The sequence below is a fragment of the Coregonus clupeaformis genome, unplaced genomic scaffold, assembly GCF_020615455.1.
Source record: "Coregonus clupeaformis isolate EN_2021a unplaced genomic scaffold, ASM2061545v1 scaf1604, whole genome shotgun sequence".
NCBI lineage: Eukaryota > Metazoa > Chordata > Actinopteri > Salmoniformes > Salmonidae > Coregonus > Coregonus clupeaformis.
In genome coordinates, this window is record NW_025535058.1 from 56,163 (window position 1) to 82,576 (window position 26,414).

At 42.1% G+C, this 26,414-nt stretch overlaps 1 protein-coding gene across 3 annotated transcripts; it reads left to right on the forward strand.

Moving 5' to 3' along the window:
• The first annotated feature begins 1,526 nt into the window (after positions 1-1,526).
• Positions 1,527-13,891, forward strand: LOC121550936 (transmembrane protein 184B-like). 3 transcript variants are annotated; one of them, XM_041863388.2, is made up of 10 exons: positions 1,527-1,962; positions 3,976-4,212; positions 5,296-5,461; positions 9,811-9,901; positions 10,102-10,177; positions 10,291-10,382; positions 10,755-10,924; positions 11,086-11,280; positions 11,729-11,755; positions 12,135-13,891. In XM_041863388.2, the coding sequence occupies exons 2-10, from the start codon at positions 3,976-3,978 to the stop codon at positions 12,359-12,361; spliced, it is 1,281 nt and encodes a 426-aa protein (XP_041719322.1). In that variant the 5' UTR covers positions 1,527-1,962; the 3' UTR covers positions 12,362-13,891. The 3 variants fall into 3 exon arrangements, with proteins under 3 accessions (XP_041719322.1, XP_041719323.1, XP_041719324.1); XM_041863389.2 differs by having other exon boundaries at positions 1,527-1,958; XM_041863390.2 differs by lacking the exon at positions 11,729-11,755.
• The last annotated feature ends 12,523 nt before the right edge of the window (positions 13,892-26,414 follow it).

Here is a 26,414-nt window from a genome sequence, read left to right on the forward strand (position 1 = left end):
CCTAATTTTTATTTATTTTAATGGCTATAATATTCTACTTCAGTTCTATGCACTTTTTTGTTGTGTACTGTTTATTTTTGTAGCTGTACACTGCATTTGGGAAATGACACATTTGTGTTATTGAATCTTAAAGAGGACCATTTGAAGGGGACTTCGGAGGAGTGACTGGGTCTGAACAACACAATTCAAATTATATTGTCAATACATTAATGAGAAACATCTCAGTACATATTTTTCAATCTGTAAACATACAATAAAGTAAAAGTCACTACACTTGAATACATGAAGATGTCAGGAATAATATAAATTTTACATTCCATTTGCAGATACAAATTTAAAAGGATCAGGGGTTACATTTGTTTAAAATTATGTAAGAAAATATTGGTCTTGTAAATTACTAATTGTAGAGATTTTAAATATTCAATTGAAATTCTTCTGGAACGCATATATTACTGAAATTGAATGGCAGAAAGCTTGGTTGCACCTTTATTTGTATATCAAATAAAGTGAAAGAAATTCACTTTAAAATATTGCACAAAAGATACCCTTCTAAATCAAATTTTATTCGTCACATGCTTCGTAAACAACAGGTGCCTACCCCGAATATTGTGTGACGAAGGGCTAACTATTATTCAAATGTTTTATGAGTGTGACTGAAGTTATTTTGGAGCGAGCTAAGTAATTGCATTTTTTATTTCATTAATAAAACCTATGTATTTACAATTAAATATGTAATATATTATTCGAATGAAAACAAAGCTACTGAATGAATTAACTTCTTTATACTACCTGGTAAATTCTTCATACACAAACACATTTCTGAAATCTGCGTTTGCACAACAATGCAAGACCAGCTGGCATACGAGTTACAACTGCAAAAATCTCTGAAGCTGGAGACACTTATCTCCCTCACTAACTTTAAGCATCAGTTGTCAGAGCAGCTTACCGATCACTGCACCTGTACACAGCCCATCTGTAATTAGCCCACCCAACTACCTCATCCCCATATTGTTATTTACATTGTTATTTATTTAGCTCATTTGCACCCCAGTGTCTCTATTTGCACATCATCATCTGCACATCTATCACTCCAGTGTTCATCCTAAATTGTAATTATTTTGCAAATTTGCACTATGGCCTATTTATTGCCTTACCTCCATAATTTACTACATTTGCACACATTGTATATAGATTTTCTACTGCGTTATTGACTGTACGTTTTGTTTATTCCATATGTAACTCTGTGTTGTTGTTTTTATCGCACTGCTTTGCTTTATCTTGGCCAGGTAGCAGTTGTAAATGAAATCTCAACTGGGCCAGTAGAAAAATATATATATATATGTATTCACTAACTGTAAGTCGCTCTGGATAAGAGCGTCTGCTAAATGACGTAAATGTAAAATGTACAACTGCCTTACCTGGTTAAATAAAGGTTAAATTAAAAAAATTAAAAAAATTAAAAATAATAATAATGGGAAAGTGGCTCAAGGCAATGAACTACTGCGCCTGCGTGAAAGCAGGAACAGTGGAGGAGTTCCGCTATCCTGCTACTGTAAAATCCTAGCGTAGTGAATCGCTGGGAGAGGTACAGGGGAATAACGGAGGCGAATTCACGAGCGTTCCCCGATAGTGTTATTTTGAAATTATAGTGACTGAATACAGTTTATCTACATGAGATGGACTATTAGTACAGACAAACGTTTTTATTTGCCTAGGCTTTGAAGAGTTTGCGAGCAGCTACCTAACTAGCTATGCTAACGTTAGCGAGCGAGCTAGATAAAACTGTAAACATGGTTTAAATTGGTCGCTCACTTGACGTTATATTGCTGTAATTTAAATTTAGTATGAATTATTATTTTATCAATGTGTGTCTGCCTTAGCTAATAACGTTTAGGATACATTTATGCTTGGATTCAAACAGCCGCAGTGTGTGCACAAATCAAACAACTGCAGCAAAGGCAGGTAAGCCACAGCTCGCGCTGTGTTTTTGTGTTCGGAATGGATGGAAAGAAACAGTGTTTCCAAACGAACGACGAATGTAGCTTTCGCTTGTTGACACAGCTGTAAGTTCAGCTCCTGTTTTCACTTTGTTGTACAATGACCATTTTCATAATGAAATCATCCATAAAGAGGTTTTTGGTAGCCTTTTCTTCTCATATGAAAATGGGCAGCTGCTATTGTTTTCATGTTTTTTCATGTAGTCTTTGCATGGAAATTATTTTGTTATTCATTTATAATAATAATAATATGCCATTTAGCAGACGCTTTTATCCAAAGCGACTTACAGTCAAGCGTGTATACATTTTTACATATGGGTGGTCCCGGGGATCGAACCCACTACCCTGGCCCTACAAGCGCCATGCTCTACCAATTGAGCTACAGAGGACAATTATCATTCTCACTACAACACCCTATATTATCCTTAGTATGTTAAGCCTTTGGTATATCTGGAGAGGAAAACTGCAGTAATGTTGTGCTTGTTTCATTTTGGCATCAATGTCAAAAAGCCTATGTTGGATGACTGATAGGATTTAGGTCAAAGTACAATAGATGTTATGAAATGCACCCTCAGGTTCAGTCAGCAGGAATTGATGGAGTGTCCCCTGTCGTGTCTCAATGAATTATCTGGTCATTGAACCAAACGAAATGCACCAGACATGGCTCGCAATTTGAACTGAACAGCAACATACCTCATCAAAATAACTAGTTTGCTGTTTTTAGAAGCCATCAATATTGACCAAAACTTTCATTCTTTACTACTGTCTCAAACCTTTCCCCTTTTCTTGAATAATAAAGCATTTGTTTCATGGGAAAATCACATTATAAACCTAATAGGTATTCATTCTCTAGGCCTATACAGAATAGGCCTACATATAGCTGATATTCAACCTCAATAGTCATCAGTCAATAATCTATGCTTATCACGAACCAATAGTTTATTGAGAAACTCTACTTGAGGGAAACGAGTGTGACACTCAAATGTAACTGTCCCCTCAAAGGTAATGCATACAGCAGGCTTTGTCAAGCAACGTGAGTCACCCATGGCCACGGCCTGCCTATATTTAACCATGTGTATGAATTGAATCCTCTTTTTAAATCAGTTTTATTCTGAATGATTAGGTTATTGCCATCATTGGACTCCAGACTGATGCATCTAGTGATCACATTACCTAGTGAGCATCACTAATGCCTGGATTGAGTACAAGGGTGTGGAGAATCCTCCGTCCATCTTTCTAATGTTCACTTAGTCTATAGTTTTCCATTAGAAAAATGCTGTCTGGCTACTCTGCAAGAAGTCAGTATTACAGACCTAATGAGCAATAGGTGTCAGTCACCTTACTGACTTTTAGAATTGATCATGTGCTGCTGACGGCTAAAAACCCAAACCAACCTCATAAATGTTTGAATGTTCACAATTTTTCTGTCTTTCAATTAATTCCTCTCATATTAGCTATATGTCCCACTGGCACTGATACACCCAGTCTGTCCTTCAGTCTGCTCCATAGAGATTTATTTGTGTGTATTTGTGGCTCTCCTACACTCTACCTTGCTCTCCTCAAACCAGGAGAGGAGAAGGAGAATTTGGGTCAGTGGGCCCTCAGCCCATGTCACACCAATTTGCTCTGTCTGACTGATTCACTCTGTCCCTGTGTTCTCTCTCAACTTCCATCCCCCGCTCCTTCTTGTTCCCCTCTTTCTCTCTCCTCTCTATATCTTATTCTGATTTCTCTGTCCACTAGGATGTTAGTTTCAGCTTTAATTGTTCAATTGAATAAATTAGTAGTTTTTTATTGTTATGCCCGAGACAACCATCCATGTGTAATGTGTTCGATAACCTTAAAAGAAACTAGGGTTTTGGTCCCTTGGAAGGCACACTGTTCCTTAATGGAGCTCCACATTTTCTACATATTTAGCTACTTTTGTTAATGTGATTGTGAGCCCACCATATCCCCCTGTTGTCTCCCTCCTCTCCAGATGATGGAGGAGCTGTGGCGACGTGGCATGCCCCTGTCAGATCGAATGGAAAATGACTCCCCAGCAGATATGGCCCCAGGGTCCCCGACCACAGCGGCCCCGTCGGGCTCCAATGCCTCCTGGGTGCCAGAGGCCCCCCTGGTGACCCCCGAGGAACCCTACTTCCTCATGACCTCCACTGCCCAGACCGTGTCAGGGTTCTTTGTCTGGACAGCCCTGCTAATAACCTGCCACCAGGTAAGGGGCTAGTGAACTATTTCTCACACACACACTCCTATGTTTTTCTGTATGCTACATCTAACATATGCTTCAACTGTGTGTACTCTAATCATATGTTATTGTGGTCTCCCTGCTGCATAAGATGGATGCCTAGTGCCTACAGTAGTTTTCTCAGTATGCACAAATCAAATTGCAGATAGAAGCTGCAGAAGCATATCAAGGCATCCCTTCAGATTCCTCACACCTGCCACATGCACTCTGGAACACACCCAGCGTGGAACACCTCAGGCTGTTCAGCCATGATGAAGTAGTTGTGGCAGGTCTTCAAAGATCTTCAAATATGTAGTCATGTTGCCTACAGACCAATATAACCTGCTGTAGGTTCAGAGCTACTGAAAGGCCCAAGTTAATGATTCCTCTCCATTGTGTGTTGCTGCTTACACAAAGGGTTAAAGATGAGCCGTCGCTCTGACAACAGGTGCACCTAGCTCTGCAGTGACATCAGAGAGCAGGGGCTGTTGCCTAGCAACAAAGCTGGGTACAGTGCTCTCTGTGTGCGAGCGCCCTACTGTTTGTTATTTTACCAAAGGTGTGTGTGCCCAGGCCAGGAAAGGTGATCGGTGTAGCATTGTGTAAGTGGAGACCTGGGACAGGGGGACGGATGAAGTAGACAAAAGGTACTGATGACAGAGCCTGCTTGTCCGAATGGAAAAACACAACACAGATCCACAAATCACACAAACACACGCACGCACAATGTCGACTGCTCTCCCCAGGATGTGGGCAGGACAACAAAGTCACAGTCACAGAGCCCTGGTGAAAACACATTGATTTCATGAGACACTTGTTTCAGCTAGCCCATTTTTAACTAGCTCACGTTGACAGAGCTGTGGTCCCTCTCAGGGAGAAGGAGGCTGTTGAATATTCAAACACAATTACCCTCCTTTCACTCCAATGTCTATTTAACTGTCACGTTTATAGTTTTTTGAATTGTTCTCCTACAATGAAGTACATTATAATCTAGCCAGGTCCTTTAGGAGCTTTGAGATTAAATGTATCTTTCCCTATCTTGCTCCCCATCTGCATTTCTCCCTTTGACAGATCTACATGCACCTGCGCTACTACAGCTCTCCCAATGAGCAGAGGCACATAGTTCGCATCCTCTTCATCGTTCCCATCTACGCCTTCGACTCGTGGCTCAGCCTCCTCTTCTTCACTAACGAAGAGTACTACGTCTACTTTGACACCGTCCGCGACTGCTACGAAGGTTAGAGACTAACCCTATCCTTCCCACCCTGTCAATGGTCTATGAGGATATAGACAGAAATGACATTTATTACTCTTAACTGTTAAAATAGTGTTTTTAAATGTATTGGCATGAATAGAATGCCTTGAGAAACATAAAATACATACAAGTACATTTATTTTAGAGAGAAGAGATACTGTGGTTATATACACTATAACACTATACACACTATATACAGTGTTGGTCCCAAAAGATCCCAGAAATGTTCCATATGTACAAAAACTGTATTTCTCTTAAATTTTGTGCACAAATTTGTTTACATCCCTGTTAGTGAGAATTTCTCCTTTTCCAAGATAATCCATCCACCTGACTGGTGTGGCATATCAGAAGCTGATTAAACAGCATGATCAATACACTGGTGCACCTTTTGCTGGGGACAAAAGGCCACTCTAAAATGTCACACAACACAATGCCACAGATGTCTCAAGTTTTGAGGGAGCTTGCAATTGGCATGGTGACTGAAGGAATGTCCACCACAGCTGTTGCCAGAGAGTTTAATGTTAATTTATCTACCATAAGCCGTCTCCAACATCGTTTTAGAGAATTTAGCAGTATGTCCAACTGGCCTCACAACCGCAGACCACGTGTATGGCGTCAAGTATTCACAACACATTTTTGGTGGACATAATGTTCACTGATTGTGTTTTTGCATGTGCTCTTTTTTTGTGTCCATAGCAGGAGTTGGGGAAAAATGTATTTTTCAATCATTTCGTTCAACAGAACCATAATTTTTCACCATTCCATTCCACTTTTTCGACCAGCAAAATAAAGTTCTGAACCAGTTCGAACACAAAGAAGTACCGGTTTATATCGTTCCTTTCTGTTCCTTTCTAAACCTCTTTTTCTTTTTTTTTTACATTTAGCTCCACATTTAATTACTTCACCAATCACACCGTGCGGATAGAGCAGCTTGCTATGGAGCGGGCAAGCCATAGCTCAGTGAGTTTTTTACATGCGTGATGGAAAGAAAAGTGTAGGACGCGAGATGCAACTGACATTTTGTGGGTGGGGAGAGAGCGAAAGAGGGTAGAGGCTTCGCTTGAAGCGCTGAGCATCTTGTGATGACATGCATTATCTGAATTAGGCCCACAGAATTATACCTACGGAGGAGCGGCTTCTATGGAGGAACTTTGAATGTCTTTGAACTTTAGAGTTGGCTTAACGTTGGACCAGAGCTAGCTAACAAGCTTGTGTGTGCAGAGCGGCACCAGAATTAAAAATACGTCTTACCTTTTTGTAGTTAATAAATCCAATGTGAATTTTGATAACTATAGTATCCCTAACTAGCATTGAAAATCTCTCTCCCTATCTTCTGAATCACACTTGTAACGTCAGTAGGCTACAGCTATGCTTCGGAGAGGGAAGGGCAGATAGCCTACACGCACACTGGCAAACATTTTCAGCTGGCAGGCAGTAAGGGTGTGCGGACATGGCCATACTCGTATTTGTAATCCTATCCATAAATTGACAGTTGATAGTCGGATCAGTTGATACTAGTGATCGGAAAAAAATGAAATGTTTTAATATGCCTAAGTAGATGTTGGCAAAATACCTATCTCCCTGTATGTTTATAGACCAAACAAGCTTCAGATTAGGAGCCGCGGAGGGATGTGTGTGTCTTCAATTTGCAGCGGGCAGACAAGTTTGCTATCAGTCAGAATGCGCGTCAGCATTTCATATTTTTCCCTACCCTCGTCCCGCTTGTTAGATATTATGCACATTGATAGTTTGATACCAAATGCCCTTGCCATTTGATTTATCATAGTAGGAGGCAGCAGCAGTCTGAATGATCAGACTGAAACAGAGAAGTGAAAGTGATCGGGTGAAATTATGAAGCGAGTGGACAGAGAAATACAGCTTCACTCTATCCAATCAGAGCAACAGGATCAATATACAGCCCACCCTTTTCTTTACAGACAGGCAAACTAGCCAGTTGAGTTATTTAGACCACGTAGCACCTCACTTGACTGACATGAGAAAGATGCGTGCTGGCACTCAAATGTATTAATTTATTCGATCACGGATAATTACAGAAAATACTCTGATCAAATCGTATCCAGAAAATTGCCCATATCCGTTATGATACTCGTTTTGTCCGACTACTCGGCACACTTCTAGCAGGCAGACACTAGAAGAAGTTTTTGATTGACAGGGGAGGGCTTAGCGTTTTTTTGTGGGACCAAAAAAAATGCCCAGAACGTAAAATAACATTATTAACCGGTTCCCATGCTTTTACAATAACTGTTCTGTTCAGGAGAAGTATAGATCACTTTCGTTCCCGGTTCTGATTCTGTTCCTTGAAAAATGTCCTTTTCCGGTTTTCAGTTCTGTTCCCTGAACCGGTTCCAACCCCTGGTCCGTAGAAACGAGTGTGTGGGAATCTGTTCTGTCCCCAGTGACAGATGGCCTTTGCGGTCTCTCTGCCTTTACCATAGTGGCAATATTTGTTATCTTGTTGTTTCCAAGGCCTGCTGGGATTGCTGGGGAGGGGAAGCCTGTTCCCTAGCAACAGTATGCAAACGACTGAAGCCTTGAGAAGAGTTTTAGAAACCACTCACTTATGAACAGATAAATCGTCTGGCTGTTCTGTACCAGCCGGCTGTATCTCAACAGAAGTAACATCAACAGAAATTGGCATTAGCATTTTGTTACAGTGGTTACATAATACAGACACCCCTGTAAAAGTAGGTGGTGTGTGCCTTGGTTACCGGTCTCGGTCATCAAATTATGCCTGACAAACTCTATTGTAGGTACAATGAACAATCCTATGTCTGTTTGGGGGGAAAGGGGGATCTCCGTTTAGAATGCTCAGTGCGAAGGTGTGCTCAATGCATGAACGAGTGCTTTGCGCTGCACACTTTGTCTACCCTGTGTCAAAGAGTGTTGTGTGATTCTACGGTGCGTGAGAGAATGCTGTGTGTGTGTGTGTGCTGGGAGAGCAGGGATTGATGGCAGGGGAGCTGACAGCTCGGCCAGGCTGCAGTGGGCTCTCCCTGCCCAGCACATGTCACACCGCACGGGCAGCAGCTGTGGCCCCAGGGCTCCACACTGCTAAATATAGAGAGGGCCGCAGTGCTGTCATATAGTTACACACTCTCTCACACACACACACAGCAAAGTACATACACAGTAATGCACACTGATGTTGTGTATTTATACATGCATGCTTGCACACATTCGAACAGCAGGAGTCAATACCATAAGGATGCCACTGGGATTCCCCTTATTGTCTGCTCAGACCTCTATGCTCTGTGCAGTGTGTAAATACAATATACAAGGAAAGCAAATGGAAGAGGCAGTGGTCCTTTATGGCTGGAGTCTCCAATGCCAGAAAAGAGACAGAACAGGAGAAAGAGAAGCAAAGCTTCAGGGTTGAGTCGTCCTGTAGTTGCTTCACCACCCTCAAATTAGCATGGACTGAACACCAGGGACAGCAGCTGAAACCACATTCCTCCCAGTCAATGACACCAATAACAGTGTTCAGAGCCAAAGGAGAGACAGCCTCTTCTGCCCCGACGAACTGGAAGTGATTCAGTCTGACTGGAGAGGATTGTCTCTGTCAACTCTCCATCTGTCCCAAACTGTGCTCTGTTAATTTGAAACAATTTATTTAATTTCTGAAGAAATTGAAATCTCTATTAACTATTCAAATCTCTTAGCTCTGTGGAATAATTTATGCATATGAATGGATTCAAATAAACAGGCTATTATTAGATTATACTAGTACTGTTGTTAAATAGCATGGTAACTGTGTTTTGGACTGAACATTCAGCTGGATCGATTTCAATATATGGGAATCTCTCTAATACACATTGTCACACACAGACACAGTGGGGGAGGGTAGCTTTGTGTGTGCACACGGGGGGACAGAGCGATGTTGATCCAAGCTAGAATGGAGGGCGGTTTAGCCGGAGGCCATTGGGGACAATGACTCAGTCTCCCATCTCGTTTTGCTTTCTACACTGGCCCATGCACTGACACCGCACATCAGCATTCATCTCATGGGAAAATGGGGACCAAGGCTGTAATACTGTAGAGAGGAATCTGGCCAATGCCTCTAGGTGGAACATGTTTACTTCTGTGTGTGTGTTATTGTGTTCTTTCTCGTAAATGTTTCTGGGTTCTCAAGGGATACTGATTTGATCAGAGTCCAACCAGACCAAACACAGATAGACAGATGGGGGATTGATTTTGGAGATGAAAGCTTTGCTGGGTTAACAGACTGCTGTAGTTGCATAGTGGCAACTACCCCCATATTCTCTCAACTCTCTGACACTGCTTACATGTGTTTGTGTGTGTTTCCTCTGCAGCATTTGTGATCTACAACTTCCTCAGCCTGTGTTATGAGTACCTTGGAGGGGAGAGTGCCATCATGGCTGAGATCAGAGGAAAGCCCATTGAGTGAGTCTCTCTATTATCACTCTTTGTCCTTATAATTAAAAAGACAATTAATATATAATCCAATAATTTCATTCAAACATCCCACAACTGTAGAATAGTGATGTGTATCAATACTTTATTGAATGGTTTGAACCTCTTTTCATACCATTTGGATCTTGAGGAGACAGACTACCAAATGCTTGTGTCTTGGCTGTCTACAGGTCCAGCTGTGTGTATGGCACCTGTTGTCTCTGTGGCAGGACTTACTCCATTGGGTTCCTCCGATTCTGCAAACAGGTATTGTGAAAGCTTTCTTCTCACACTCGTTATTTGTGAGCAACCCTTACATATGAACACAGAGTTGTTACAGCATTACATTCTCTCTCTCTCTCGCTCGCTCTCTCTCTCAGGCCACTCTACAGTTCTGTGTGGTGAAGCCTCTGATGGCCATGATCACTGTCATCCTGCAGGCCTTTGGGAAGTACAGAGATGGAGACTTCAAGTACGTAGGGCTATGGCACACTGTCATTCATTCTACTCTATATTATATCAGAGTATGTGCATAACCTCTATTGACCTCAAAGTTAATTGGTTCAAAAGCCACAGAGGATTAATGTTTGTCTATAATATCTACTACTGTTCTGTATGGACAGTTGAAATGTTATTTATTTGTTCTCACAGATGTTTTTTGACATTTACACTAGTCTGGCTGTAAATCTGTTTTCACCTAAATGTCGGGGTTGTAGTTATAAAGCATCTCAGAGTAGGAATTATATTACTTAATCTCTAAGACAAGACTGTGCTAAGACATCCCTATGTGTTGACACTGTTCTGATAGCTGGTTGTGCCTCTCTCTCTCTTTCTTCCCCCCCAGTGTGGCCAGTGGGTACCTGTATGTGACCATCATCTATAACTTCTCTGTCAGCCTGTCTCTCTACGCCCTCTTCCTCTTCTACTTCGCCACCCGCGACCTGCTGGTCCCCTACAACCCCATGCTCAAGTTCTTCATGGTCAAGTCTGTCATCTTCCTCTCCTTCTGGCAGGGTAAGGAGACCTCTCTCGATCGACACACACACAATGTATCATAGATAATGCGGCATCCAAGTGTGCTGACCCTCTCTCCAGATAATACACACAATGTGATTTGACAGTACTCTGACCTCCTTCCTGTCTTTCTCTTTCTCTCTCTCTCTCCGGGGGATAAGGTATGCTGCTGGCCATCCTGGAGAAGTGTGGAGCCATCCCTAAAATCAACTCTCCCGAAGTGTCAGTGGGGGAGGGCACGGTCGCCGCCAGCTACCAGAACTTTATAATCTGCATTGAGATGTTCTTTGCCGCTGTGGCCCTGCGCCACGCCTTTACCTACAAGGTCTACATGGACAAGAGGCTGGATTCCTATGGTAAGAATGCAGAGATAGAGGGACTATCCAGGCAGATTAGAGATGGAATTGTTTAAGTAAAAATAAATCAAGTCATCACTAGCAAATTAGTGTGTATTCCTTACTAAACGACACATGCAGTTGCTTATGTTTCTGGAACTGTGTTCAGTGAGGATTCAGGACACTCTGGTTGTCCATGGTTTCTCTTCAAGTCCATTTCAGTGACTTTGTTCCACTGACCTGCTCTCTCTCTCTAAATCTTTCTTCCTCTGTTTTATTCTCCCTTTCTCTCCTCTCCACTCCCTCTGTTTTTTTACTCAATTTTTATTTTGTTGAATCCCTTTTATCTTCCTTATTCTCCTGTTTTGTTCTCTCCCCTTCTCCTTTTTGATTGTTCAATATTCATCCTTGTATATTTTCTGATGTCCCTCTCTATCGTTATCCCTCTCTCTTTGTGCTGCACTATAAGGGTCATATCCTATTTATGGACAGTACGGTAGGTCTACTACTTTCTGGTTGACTCCATTTCCGTGATGTGCTCATATTTTGTTATTCTATTATTTGTAACTGTTTCTGAGATATATAGTTTAATTTTGTACAAACAATTTATTTAGAGCATCCTCAGTACATTTGTATTGCCATTATTGTACAGTATGTGCTGCTTTTATCAATGTATTATTTTGTGGTGTATATGAGTTCTCCCCCTGCAATGCATTAGGAGCTCCACTGCCTGTTGCTGTCTTTTTGGTTCAGTAGCTTTGTGATCCTCAATTTTGTTTACTCATGGCATTCAGGTTGCTCATTGTATGGTTCCACTCTTCCTTCCATTATCCCTCATCCTCCCTCTTCCATCTATTTCCATCCTCTCTCGGCAGGTCGCTGCGCCCCAATGAAGAGCATCTCTAGCAGTCTGAAGGAGACCATGAACCCCGGTGACATGGTGCAGGACGCCATCCACAACTTCTCCCCGGCCTACCAGCAGTACACACAGCAGTCCACCCTAGAGCAGCGCGGGGGGGCGCCGGTGTCCCGCAGCCACAGCAACCTCAGCACCCGCGACAACGAGAAGACTCTGCTGCTCAGCTCCGACGATGAGTTCTGAGCCGCTCTACACACCGACCGGTGGTACTACTGAAGGGGTGGAGAGGGGAGGGGCTTTATGGACTCTACTATAGTGCCGTACCAAATCGACAGGCTTGAGTCCTTTGGCTGATCCACTTCATTGCATACATGAACATACCACTGCCAATATGGATCAATACAGATACACACACACGTGCATAGACCATTCCCAGGTCTCTTCAGGCTGTGTGTTAACACTACAAAGGCCTACCACACAGAGAAACACTCACCAACGTGCGTGCCATTGACATGAGTGCCATTGAAATATTGTCAATCATACAGTCCTCCATTTTGTTTTCATTGGACATTATTTCTTATCCCTTACCCTCCTGCCAGCTCTGCCTCTTGCTGAAATGTTGCCAAATAGAGGGAGATCCCACTTGGTCAGCAGGACCCTCTCTAACTAAAGATTTAGATTTCAGAGTGACTTGGATAAGACACTCTAAGGGACCCCTAAATCACTGAGTTGTATATTTTGATGTTTATTGACCTGATGGTATACTTCTCATTTTAAACTAATCTATTATGAAGGGAGGTTATTATTATATTATGTGTGTTTGCATATGAGTGTGTTGGCATGAACAGGGAGGTACAGTGAGGATAATATAATTGGGGGGGGGGTTTGGGGGTCATTCGGGGTGTCTCCCTGGATGTTATTGTTGTTGTCATATTGAGGGAACAGCTGTTGATAGAGGTTTGGTGTGGGCGACTGACATCACCCACACGGATTACAGATTAAAGAGGAACGGCCTTCTCAGCAGAGCTGGACCCGGCCGCAGCAGACAGGATTAGAATCCCGTAATTGGGGCATTATGTGCGCCACAGATCAGGCATGTTTTTACCGTCACGTTGGTCTAACGGTCATATCGCGCCGAACTGCGCGTGTGCTGGCCGTCAAATCAAAGGCTCTCTTTAGATAACGTTTTTGGGACGAAAATGAAAACGTGTCAATTTGTTAATTTAACGAGGTTGGAGTAATAACATGTTCAACTACTTAAGACATGGCTCTTTAGATTGAGAAAATAAACGACTAAGGAAGAATTTCACTGTTCTCATTGACGTCTCAAACCTCAGCCTGGTCTGATTCGCAAGCGTTCCTGGAAGTTTTGCAATGTTGCACCTCTGGGTTTAGAAACTATGTGGTGAAGTTGTCAAGGGTATCGGGACCAAGCAATTCTTCCCCCTGGTGGCAGGAGGCAGAGCGATTTCCAACCCAGCCTCTGGGAGGAGCCTGTTGAGCAGAAATACATTTCCTTTGAATACATAGGCTTGGCTATCTTCAGCATTAATATACCTCAGTTATGCCTGAATATACATGCTTTCTTCATCATGGCTGTTTTCTTGCCTTGTTAGGGTTGCTATGTTGCTGCTCAGTGTCACTACCCTCCTCGTTGCTTTTCCCTTTTGAGAGGTATTTTTGCAGAAGACAACACACATAAACAGACAATTTTGAAACATTTTACTCATGAAACCCCATCTCATTGCACTGTCAATTCCAAAGCTGTAGTTTTATTAAAGAAGTAAATAGGAACACTACCCATATTTTAATACCTGAGTGAAGTGTATTTTCTACAGCAGGGGTTCTTAAACTTTTTCATCTCGAAACCCAAATTAGAAATGTACCGTCCTCCAGTGACTCAAATCTTCTTCCAACGACCCAAATTAAGAAGAAATAGTGTGTTATTATAGATGTATTCTCACAACTCGCGACCCACCTACCACATGCCCAGGGCCCACTTCGTGTTAAAAAAAACCTGCTCTACAGTAACGGGAGAGTCTAATAAATATATTTCATAGGTTTGAATGTTGAATGATGCGCCCTATGCTGTGTCTTTTGATTAAAATGAATATATTATTCCTGAAAAGACAGGATAGTGTATATAAAGTTGAACTAGATAATGGAATATGTTTATTGATGGGTATAATAATGATAAAGCTCAGAATGCTTAGTTTTGTACCGTCTTTGTTCCATATTCCTTATATAATTTTGTTTCATATTTTTGTGTTCATTTGTATATTGGTATTATTCTTTATAGATTCTGATGCAATTTTTTGTCTTTGTGGTGTTCAAACAACCGCAAAATAAAAGACAACAGACAAAATTGAAAAGTATTTTCATTTGGTCCTTTTGTGTGTGTTGAGTGACTACAGAGCGAGAGGATCGTCAATGGGATTGATTGATATTGCATTTGTTCATTTTTTTGTTGGCTGCATAAAAAGCTAAAAGTACCACTTTTAGGAGCTGGTCAATTCCCTATACAGAGAAGCTACAGTCTTCTGGTTCAGAGATTTATGATGCTACCAGGCAATATAGTTCTGTTTAGGTTCCAATAAGGCCAAGTTTCAAGTTTTGTCACGTATACAAGTACAGTGAAACGCCTTTCTTGCAAGCTCTAAACCCAACAATGCAGTAATCAATATCAATGTAGTACTACAAATAACATAGGGTGGAACAAAAACACACGAGAAATAGAAATAAGAACACGAGAAAGTAAGAAACTATCTACAGGGTCAGTTCCAATACCATATTTACAATGTGTAGGGATACTGTAGTGATAGAGGTAGATACTGTATGTATAGGGATATGGTGACTAGGCATCAGTATGTATGATAAACAGAGTAGGAGCAGTGTAAATGAAGATTGTATGCAATTGTGTGTAGAGTCAGTATAAATGTGTGCGCATGTTATGTGTGTTGGAGTGTCAGTGTGCGTGAGTGTGCATAGAGACAGTGCAAAAGGTTTAATAAATACAATGGTCAATTCAGATCTGTGTCTGTGTAGCCGTTTTGTTAGCTATTTAGCAGTCTTATGGCTTGGGGATAGAAGCTGTTCAGGAACCTGTTGGTGTCAATGGCTTGGGCGGCTAGAGTCTTTATCGACTTTCTGGGCCTTCCTTTCACACCGCCTGATATACACAGTTTACAAAACATTAGGCACACCTTCCTAATATTGAGTTGCACCCCCTTTTGCCCTCAGAACAGCCTCAATTCGTTGGAGCATGGACTCTACTAGGTGTTTAAAGCATTCCACAGGGATGATGGCCGAAGTTGACTCCAATGCTTCCCACAGTTGTGTCAAGTTGGCTGGATGTCCTTTGGGTGGTGGACCATTCTTGATACACACGGGAAACTGTTGAGAGTGAAAAACCCAGCAGCATTGCAGTTCTTGACACAAACTGGTGCGCCTGGCACCTACTACCATACCCCATTCAAAGACACTTAAATCTTTTGTCTTTTCCATTTACCTTTTGAATGGCACACATACACAATCCATGTCTCAAGGCTTAAAAATTATTATTTAACCTTTCTCTTCCCCTTCATCTACACTGATTGAAGCTGATTTAACAAATGATTTCAATAACGGATTATAGATGTCACCTGGATTCACCTGGCCAGTGTATGTCATGGAAAGAGCAAGTGTTCCTAATGTTTTGTACACTCCGTGTAGAGGTCCTGGATGGCAGGGAGCTCAGCCCCAGTGATGTACTGGGCTGTCCGCACCGCCCTCTGAAGCACCATGCGATCGAGGGCAGTGCTGTTGCCATACCAAGCAGTGATACAGCCAGTCAAGATGCTCTCAATGGAGCAGCTGTAGAACTTTTGGAGGATTTTAGGGTCCATGCCAAACTTTTTCAACCTCCTGAGGGGGATGAGGCACTGTCGATTCATCTTCACGACTGTGCGTGTGTGTGTGGACCATTTTAAGTGCTAAGTGATTTGGACCCCGAGGAACTTGAAGCTCTCGACCTGCTCCACTGCAAAATGTTCTGATTTTGAGGATGGGGGCGTGCTCGCCCCCCCCCATTTCCTGTAGTCCACGATCAGCTCCTTGGCCTTACTGATGTTGGGGGAGAGGTTGTTGTCCTGGCACCACACTGCCAGGTCACTGACCTCCTCCCTGTAGGCTGTCTCATCTTCGCTGGTGCTCAGGCCTACCCCCGTCATGTCTTCAGCAAACTTGATGATGGTGTTGGAGTCATGCGTGGCCCGCAGTCGTGGGTGAACAGGGAGTACAGGTGGGGACTAAGCACACACCCCTGTGAGGTCCCCGTGTTGAGGTTCAGCGTGGCGTAGGTGATGTTGCTTACCTTCACTACCTTCGGTCGGCCCGTCAGGAAGTCCAGAATCCAGTTGCAGAGGGAGGTGTTCAGTCCCAGGGTCCTAAGCTTGGTGACGAGCTTGGAGGGGACAAGGATGTTGAACGCTGAGCTATAGTCAATGAACAGCATTCTCACATAGGTGTTCCTCTTATCTATGTGGGTGAGGGCACTGTGGAGTGCAATTGAGATTGCGTTGTCTATGGATCTGTTGGGGCGGTATGCAAATTGGAGTGTGTCTGGGAAGATGGAGTTGATGTATGCAATAACCAGCCATTCAAAGCACTTCATGATTACATATGTGAGTGCTACAGGGTGGTAGTCATTGTGGCATGAAGACTTAGAGAAAATACTGTAAATGAACACTTGAGGGAAGTCTAAAAGGCCTCGTCTCCTTTGGTATTTTATTTGAAAAAGTAACAGTAGTAGTAACAGTGGTTTGAATTATGAATATCTTCCTTTTTCAGAGAAAAGGCTGTAGGTAGCTAGAAATAAATATTCTCCCTATGGTCCTGGTAACTTTGATTTGTGTAACAGTTAGCATTTATAGCTGGCTATCATGAAATGAGAGATTGATGTATCAAACAGAGGTCAAGGTACAAAAACAACTGAGATCAAGGGAAGAAGAACTGAAGTTCAAGTTCAGTTTTAGCACAGAGGTTGAATAGCAGTTTGGGGACATTAAGATATGGCCTCCCAAAGCCCTTTACCTGGTGAGTGTATTTTTTCATACAGGACTTATTCAGTCAACCATACCAATGTTTTCATGTGGTCGTTAAGATATTGTATTTCAGTCCTGTTTCGACTAAACGATGCAGAAGAAATCTATTCAGTAGACTAGAGCAGGGATTCCCAAACTTTGTGGGGCCGGGGACCCCCTTTGTGAATGCAAATTCATCAGGGACCCCCTCAAAATCAGAACATTTTACAGGTTTAAAGCTAATTTCATGCAATTCTACACATTTCCCCATGGGATAGAGAAACAATTTAGCAGTTTTAAAGCTTAACTTACAATGAAAACTAAATGTTTAGGAAATACGAGAAGTATTGAGTTGAAAACTCTATCATTGGAGTACTGTGGATCCCAGTGAGCCTCACATGCCATGTTGTGCATCTCAGGGTAGCCTATATTGTAGATTAATAATATTGTATTGTATCCTCTAAGCTTGTTCCACAGAACCCTTGGCCAAAATCGTTTAATCTGTTGATTCTAGCAATACTTCTTTAATTATAAAAAAAAATGAAATGTTAATTTAAAAAATATATACAGTACCAGTCAAAAGTTTGGACACACCTACTTATTCAAGGATTTGTCTTTATTTTTACTATTTTCTACATTGTAGAATAATAGTGAAGACATCAAAACTATGAAATAACACATATGGAATTATGTAGTAAACAAAAAAGTGTTAAACAAATCAAAATATATTTTCTATTCGAGATTCTTCAAACAGCCACCCTTTGCCTTGATGACAGCTTTGCACACTCTTGGCATTCTCTCAACCAGCTTCACCTGGAATGCTTTTCCAACAGTCTTGAAGGAGTTCCTACATATGCTGAGCACTTGTTGGCTGCTTTACCTTCACTCTGCAGCCCGACTCATCCCAAACCATCTCAATTGGGTTGAGGTCGGGTGATTGTGGAGGCCAGGTCATCTGATGCAGCACTCCATCATTCTCCTTCTTGGTAAAATAACCCTTACACAGCCTGGAGGTGTGTTGGGTCATTGTCCTGTTGAAAAACAAATTATAGTTCCACTAAGCCCAAACCAGATGGGAATGCTGTGGTAGCCATGCTGGTTAAGTGTGCCTTGAATTCTAAATAAATCACTGACAGTGTCACCAGCAAAGCACCACCCCACCATTACACCTCCTCCTACATGCTATAGTGTGGGAACTTCACATGCGGAGATCATCCGTTCACCCACACCGCATCTCACAAAGACACAGCGGTTGGAACCACAAATCTCCAATTTGGACTCCAGACCAAAGGACACATTTCTACCGGTGTAATGTCCATTGCTTGTGTTTCTTGGCCCAACAGGTTTCTTCTTATTATTGGTGTCCTTTAGTAGTGGCTTCTTTTCAGCAAACCGACCATGAAGGCCTGATTCACACAGTCCCCTCTGAACAGTTGATGTTGAGATGTGTCTGTGACTTGAACTCTATGAAGCATTTATTTGGGCTGCAATTTCTGAGGCTGGTAACTCTAATGAACTTATCCTCTGCAGCAGAGGTAACTCTGGGTCTTCCATTCCTGTGGCAGTCCTCATGAGAGCCAGTTTCATCATAGCGCTTGATGGTTTTGCGACTGCACTTGAAGAAACTGTCAAAGTTCTTGAAATGTTCCGAATTGACTGTCCTTCATGTCTTAAAGTAATGATGGACTGTCATTTCTCTTTGCTTATTTGAGCTGTTCTTGACATAATATGGACTTGGTCTTTTACCAAATAGGGCTATCTTCTGTATACCCCCCCTACCTTGTCACAACACAAGTGATTTGCTCAAACGCATTAAGAAGGAACGAAATTCCACAAATTAACTTTTAAGAAGGCACACCTGTTAATTGAAATGCATTCCAGGTGACTACCTCATGAAGCTGGTTGAGAGAATGCCAAGAGTGTGCAAAGCTGTCATCAAGGCAAAGGGTGGCTATTTGTAGATTCTCAAATATAATATATATTTTGATTTGTTTAACACTTTTTTTGGGTTACTACATGATTCCATATGTGTTATTTCATAGTTTTGATGTCTCCACTATTATTCTACAATGTAAAAAATAAGAAAAATCCTTGAATGAGTAGGTGTGTCCAAACTTTTAACTGGTAGTATATAGTGCCTTCAGAAAGTATTCAGACCCCTTGACTTTTTCCACATTTTGTTACGTTACAGCCTTATTCTAAAATTGATTAAATTGGGGGGGAGGGGAATCTAAACACAATACCCCATAATGACAAATCAAAAACAGGTTTTTAGAAATGTTAGCTAATTTATAAAAAATAGAAAAACAGAAATATCACATTTACATACATATTCAGACCCTTTACTCAGTACTTTGTTGAAGCACCTTTGGCAGCGATTACAGTATCGAGTCTTCTTGTTTATGACGCTACAACAGGGTTCTTCAATTCCGGTCCTGGAGGGCCGAAACACCTCTGTTTTTCATCCTCTCCTTCTAATCAGGGGCTAATTCAGACCTGGGACACCAGGTGAGTGCAATTAACTACCAGGTAGAAATAAAAAACAGAAGTGTTTCGGCCCTCCAGGACCGGAATTGAAGAACCCTGCGCTACAAGCTTCAAGTCCGGGCTCTGGCTGGGCCACTTAAGGACATTCAGAGACTTGTCCCGAAGCCACTCCTGCTTTGTCTTGGCTGTGTGCTTAGGGTCGTTGTCCTGCTGGAAGGTGAACCTTCGCCCCAGTCTGAGGTCCTGAGCGCTCTGGAGCAGGTTTTCATCAAGGCTCTCTCTGTACCTGCCGCTGAAAAACATCCCCACAGCATGATGCTGCCACCACCATGCTTCACCGTAGGGATGGTGCCAGGTTTCCTCCAGACGTGACACTTGGCATTCAGGCCAAAGAGTTCAATCTTGGTTTCATCAGCCTTTTACTGAGGAGTGGCTTCCATCTGGCCACTACCATAAAGGCCTGATTGGTGGAGTGCTGCAGAGATGGTTGTCCTTCTGGAAGGTTCTCCCATCTCCAAAGAGGAACTCTAGAGCTCTGTCAGAGTGACCATCGGGTTCTTGGTCACCTCCCTGACCAATGCCCTTCTCCCCCAATTGCTCAGTTTGGCCAGGCGGTCAGCTCTAGGAAGAGTCTTCCATTTAAGAATGATGGAGGCCACTATGTTCTTGGGGACCTTCAATGCTGCAGAAATTGTTTTGGTACCCTTCCCCAGATCTGTGCCTCGACACAATCCTGTCTCGGAGCTCTATGGACAATTCTTCGACCTCATAGCTAGGTTTTTGCTCTGACATGCATTGTCACTGTGGGACCTTATATAGACAGGTGTGTTCCTTTCCAAATCATGTCCAATCTATTGAATTTACCACAGATGGACTCCAATCAAGTTGTAGAAACATCTCAAGGATGATCAATGGAAACAGGATGCACCTGAGCTCAATTTCGAGTCTCATAGCAAACGGTCTGAATACTTATGTAAAATTTTATTTTAATAAATTTGCAACGATTTCTACAAACCTGTTTTCGCTTTGTCGTTATGGGGTATTGTGTGTAGATTGCTGAGGATTTTTATTTATTTAATCCATTTTAGAATAAGGCTGTAACGAAACAAAATGTGGAAAAAGTCAAGGGGTCTGAATACTTTCTGAAGGCACTCTATACAGTATACAGTGGGGAAAAAAAGTATTTAGTCAGCCACCAATTGTGCAAGTTCTCCCACTTAAAAAGATGAGAGAGGCCTGTAATTTTCATCATAGGTACACGTCAACTATGACAGACAAATTGAGAAAAAAAAATCCAGAAAATCCCATTGTAGGATTTTTAATGAATTTATTTGCAAATTATGGTGGAAAATAAGTATTTGGTCACCTACAAACAAGCAAGATTTCTGGCTCTCACAGACCTGTAACTTCTTCTTTAAGAGGCTCCTCTGTCCTCCACTCGTTACCTGTATTAATGGCACCTGTTTGAACTTGTTATCAGTATAAAAGACACCTGTCCACAACCTCATACAGTCACACTCCAAACTTCACAATGGCCAAGACCAAAGAGCTGTCAAAGGACACCAAAAACAAAATTGTAGACCTGCACCAGGCTGGGAAGACTGAATCTGCAATAGGTAAGCAGCTTGGTTTGAAGAAATCAACTGTGGGAGCAATTATTAGGAAATGGAAGACATACAAGACCACTGATAATCTCCCTCGATCTGGGGGCTCCACGCAAGATCTCACCCTGTGGGGTCAAAATGATCACAAGAACGGTGAGCAAAAATCCCAGAACCACACGGGGGGGACCTAGTGAATGACCTGCAGAGAGCTGGGACCAAAGTAACAAAGCCAACCATCAGTAACACACTACGCCGCCAGGGACTCAAATCCTGCAGTGCGAGACGTGTCCCCCTGCTTAAGCCAGTACATGTCCAGGCCCGTCTGAAGTGCATTTGGATGATCCAGAAGAGGATTGGGAGAATGTCATATGGTCAGATGAAACCAAAATATAACTTTTTGGTAAAAACTCAACTCGTCATGTTTGGAGGACAAAGAATGCTGAGTTGCATCCAAAGAACACCATACCTACTGTGAAGCATGGGGTTGGAAACATCATGCTTTGGGGCTGTTTTTCTGCAAAGGGACCAGGACGACTGATCCGTGTAAAGGAAAGAATGAATGGGGCCATGTATCGTGAGATTTTGAGTGAAACCCTCCTTCCATCAGCAAGGTCATTGAAGATGAAACGTGGCTGGGTCTTTCAGCATGACAATGATCCCAAACACACCGCCCGGGCAACGAAGGAGTGGCTTCGTAAGAAGCATTTCAAGGTCCTGGAGTGGCCTAGCCAGTCTCCAGATCTCAACCCCATAGAAAATCTTTGGAGGGGAGTTGAAAGTCTGTGTTGCCCAGCGACAGCCCCAAAACATCACTGCTCTAGAGGAGATCTGCATGGAGGAATGGGCCAAAATACCAGCAACAGTGTGTGAAAACCTTGTGAAGACTTACAGAAAACGTTTGACCTGTGTCATTGCCAACAAAGGGTATATAACAAAGTATTGAGAAACTTTTGTTATTGACCAAATACTTATTTTCCACCATCATATGCCAATAAATTCATAAAAAATCATACAATGTGATTTTCTGGATTTTTTTTCACATTTTGTCTGTCATAGTTGACGTGTACCTATGATGAAAATTACAGGCCTCTCTCATCTTTTTAAGTGGGAGAACTTGCACAATTGGTGGCTGACTAAATACTTTTTTTCCCCACTGTATATAGATTTTTTTGATCTGGCCGCGAACCCCTTGCAGTACCTCGTCCGCATACCCCCTGGACTAGAGTAGGGCTGCTATGAAACTATTCTTCATAGTTATGAGTTTGTGTCTATTATATCCTTGTTGGGAAAACATACATTAGTCATATATACCCCGCAAGAGGGGACATCGTCAGTAAGTCTCCCAAGTTGTTACTGAGAATCAAAAGGGAAAGACAAAGAATGTAATGACAGGAAAGAATGCCACTGATATATAAGTTAAGCATGCCCACTGTGTTGATTCAAATCTTGGAGAAATACTTATAGAAAATTAGTATCTTGGGATATTTACTGACTTTTGGGCCAAAGGACTGAGCAGCAGTTGGTGGCACCTTAATTGGGGAGGACGGGCTTGTGATAATGGCTGGAGTGGAATGGGTGGAATGGTATCAAATACATCAAACAGTGTGGTTTCCATGCGTTTGATGCCATTCCATTCGCTCCATTCCAGCCATTATTATGAGGCATCCTCCTCTCAGCAGCCTCTACTGATAGTGATGGTGCAGTGGTCTAAGGCACTGCATCGCAGTGCTAGCTGTGCCACTAGAGATCCTGGTTCGAATCCAGGCTCTGTCGTAGCCGGCCGTGACCGGGAGACCCATGGGGCGGCGCACAATTGGCCCAGCGTCGTCTAGGGTAGGGGAGGGAATGGCCGGCAGGGGATGTAGCTCAGTTCGTAGAGCATGGCGTTTGCAACGCCAGGGTTGTGGGTTCGATTCCCATGGGGGGTATGAAAAAAATAAAAAAATAATGTATGCACTAACTGTAAGTCGCTCTGGATAAGAGCGTCTGCTAAATGACTAAAATGTAAATGTAATGGTGTCTTGATTGTGGTTCATATTGTTGTACTTTTTATACACAATTATTTATTTAACTGATGTATTTTGTTAACAGAGGGAACTTTGAAAAGACCCAAGCAATCCAAGAGCATGGAATTGGATCCCCCAAGCAGTAATTAGGCTATACAGATGCATTTAAAAGTATTTATACAGTACATTCAGAAGCCTTGAACACAATTTAGATGACCTAATTTAGATGACCTAATTTACAAGTCTTTGGTATTATCATGAACTGCATTCTAGAAAGCAGCTAACTTAAGAAGTTTCCCCTACAAACCCAGCAGATTTGCTCAGTGGAAATTTGTGGTTACATAGTGGTTACCAACAATTTATTAAAAAGGGCCTACAATCTCTAAGACTGTCTGAGCAATATTAAGATAGATGGGAGCAAGAAAACATACTTAATTTATTCGGTACCCTTAGTTATGTTTCAGCAGCTTGTAAAATAATCCAAATGAATCGTGTAAATTAGAAATATGATCTGATTATCTTCTCTTCCCAATGTCCGCATAGTGAACTTGGTGCTGTGTGGGAGGAGAAGCTTGGAAGACTTCTACACAGCCAACTGGGTCAGACAGAGTTCAGCCCAGAGTGAACCTCCTGCTCAGTGTGTATGAAGAGCCAGGGAAAGGTAGATGGAGCTGGTGGAGCTCCATACATAGCTGCCTGCTCTGTATGGAGCACCTCAAGAGGATGTGTCGTGTGAGACTCGCCGCTGTGTCTCTGTGACCCTGAGGTCCATGCTTTCCCCCAGGTGTACCTGAGGCTCAACTCACTGATGAAGACTAAAGAGAGTAAGAGACTATCCAGAATGTACTGAGTTCAAAGGTCAATTACTTTATGGCTGTGTTGAAGCACAAAACCAAACAGAGAGCCAAGAGAAAATAAGTAGAAGAGAGCAGTCAGGAGATAATAAAAAAATGCAGGGGGTGATATCATGAGTTAAGCCATAGCTCAGAGGTGCCAGTTCTGCTTCAGGCTGTCGAGAAAACGATAGGGAACACAGATAAATGCTATAGGACTAGTAGTACCTGCATGTACAGATGTAGGATCTTAAATTTGAGCCAGTTTGCTACAGCGGGAAAAGAATCCTGCAGCAACAGGAAACGTGAATTATTTTTGTAAGGATAGAAAAAAAAAAAGAAAAAAAAAAAATACATTTTTCATAAGAGGAAAATCAAGTCTGACATTTCAAAGTGGAAATTACAAACTTTAGAAGCCTTTTTAAACCTCAAATACACTACACGCTTTAAATGTCCTGCATTGCATGAAAGTTCTCCTGCAACATGGGTGATCAAATTAAGATCCTACATCTGTACATCTATCCCAGTACTGTAACAAATATGGAGAACATGAGGATGACCATCAGATCTCTGGAGGAGAAGCTCAAAACAACAGGTAAATAGATGTCAAAAATACATTAATTTGAATCTATTATTGTTTTCGTAAGTATTTTAATGTCTATATGGAATGGCAAGCACAAAGCACGGGGCTACAATTTGATAATCCCGATACAATAGACCCCTTCATGTGTTTGCAAACATTGCCGCACGAGGGCGATGCGTGCAAGTTGGTGTCAGAACACGGGGAAGTTCTTACAGAACGCCAACAAAACACGCCTCTATTTACATGTTGCTTATGAGTGCATTTCACACTACTTTTGGATTATAATTGGATTTTAAGCCTCGTATGAATGTCCTGCTTAATATATTGTGTGTGTCATCATCGCAAATCAACTGCATTATACTTCAAAAACACTTCAACCAGTAAAATGGCTCTTTGGCTAGCTTTTGCTACAGCCAATGTCAATGAGCGTTACTATTCTAGGTAACAACTGCTGCATCCAAAATAGTTATTTTGCAAAGATCACAACCAAATTGTAAGCATATGAGAACCCCAAAAAGGTATTATGTTTACAAGTAATACAAACGTAAATCTAGGCTATGTTGAATGGGCGCAGATGGCGATGGAGTTCTAACTGCAGCCAAAAGTCGCGCGCATCTGAGGTCTATGGAGGAAGGCTATCAATAGACGGCAATACATTGATTGATAATATTGATCAGCATCATTATCAACTTACAGTTTGTGTCAAAAATACATTGCTGTGTATATACACTGTATAAGAGGCAAACATTTGATTAACCACATTTTATCATTATGATGCGGTTTTAAAATGCTCTGTAATACTTGTCAAAAGCTTGTATGACCCCCCTAATAATGTCTCATCTTATTATAATTTAGTTGACAATTTGCTACATAGAGAAACATAACATGACCAATATTTCTGCCACATTTTTTTCATACTCTTCAGCTAGTAAGAATAGCATATGTAGTAAACATTGTATCTTGTTCTGTCACTAGGGAGATTGTTGGAGAGTGTGGATAGTCTCAGGAGAGTGCTGCTGAGGAATACATTAGGAAGAGTGCAACTGGAAACACTATCCTGGGAAGAGACGTGTTCAAGGAAGCTGTCTAATGCTGGATCAGTCACCTTTGAGTGTCAGAAGGAGATGGCTGACATCAATGGGAGACATCGTAACAGTGATTGACACTCCCGGGCTGTTTGGCACAACGGTGGATAATGTGGAGATCATGAAAGAGGTTGGTAAATGCATTTCTATGGCTGCTCCTTCGCCCCAATGTCTTTCTCCTGGTCCTAACTGTGGGCCGCTTCACTCAAGAGGAGATAGAAACAGTGAAGATGATCCGGAAGATCTTTGAATACAACACTTCCATGCACACCATTGTACTGTTCACTAGATGAGATGACCTCAAAAGGAAAGACCATTGGAGAGTTTGTTGAAACAGTGGGGAACGACATACCCCACACAATTCAGAAATGTAGGGACTGATACGCTATATATACAAAAGTATGTGGACACCCCTTCAAATTAGTGGATTTGGCTACTTCAGCCACTCCCATTGCTACACTAATAAGATGTTCCATAAAGAATACTGAAGGAGAGGAAGGAAGAGATAGAAAGAGAGAAGGAGGAGTTGAGACTAAAAGAAGAGGCAGAAATTGCTAAGTTGAAAGAAACCATGCAGAAGGAGGTAAAGTGAGAGAAATCAGAGAGAGGGAAAAGGGGGGCGGAATTCAAAAAGAGAG

Excerpts from the sequence above, each read along its gene's own strand:
- LOC121550936 (XM_041863388.2), top strand. The coding sequence starts at position 3,976 with ATGATGGAGGAGCTGTGGCGACGTGGCATGCCCCTGTCAGATCGAATG. Across the intron at positions 4,213-5,295 it reads TGCTAATAACCTGCCACCAG|ATCTACATGCACCTGCGCTA; the intron begins GTAAGGGGCTAG and ends TCCCTTTGACAG. Across the intron at positions 9,902-10,101 it reads ATCAGAGGAAAGCCCATTGA|GTCCAGCTGTGTGTATGGCA; the intron begins GTGAGTCTCTCT and ends GGCTGTCTACAG.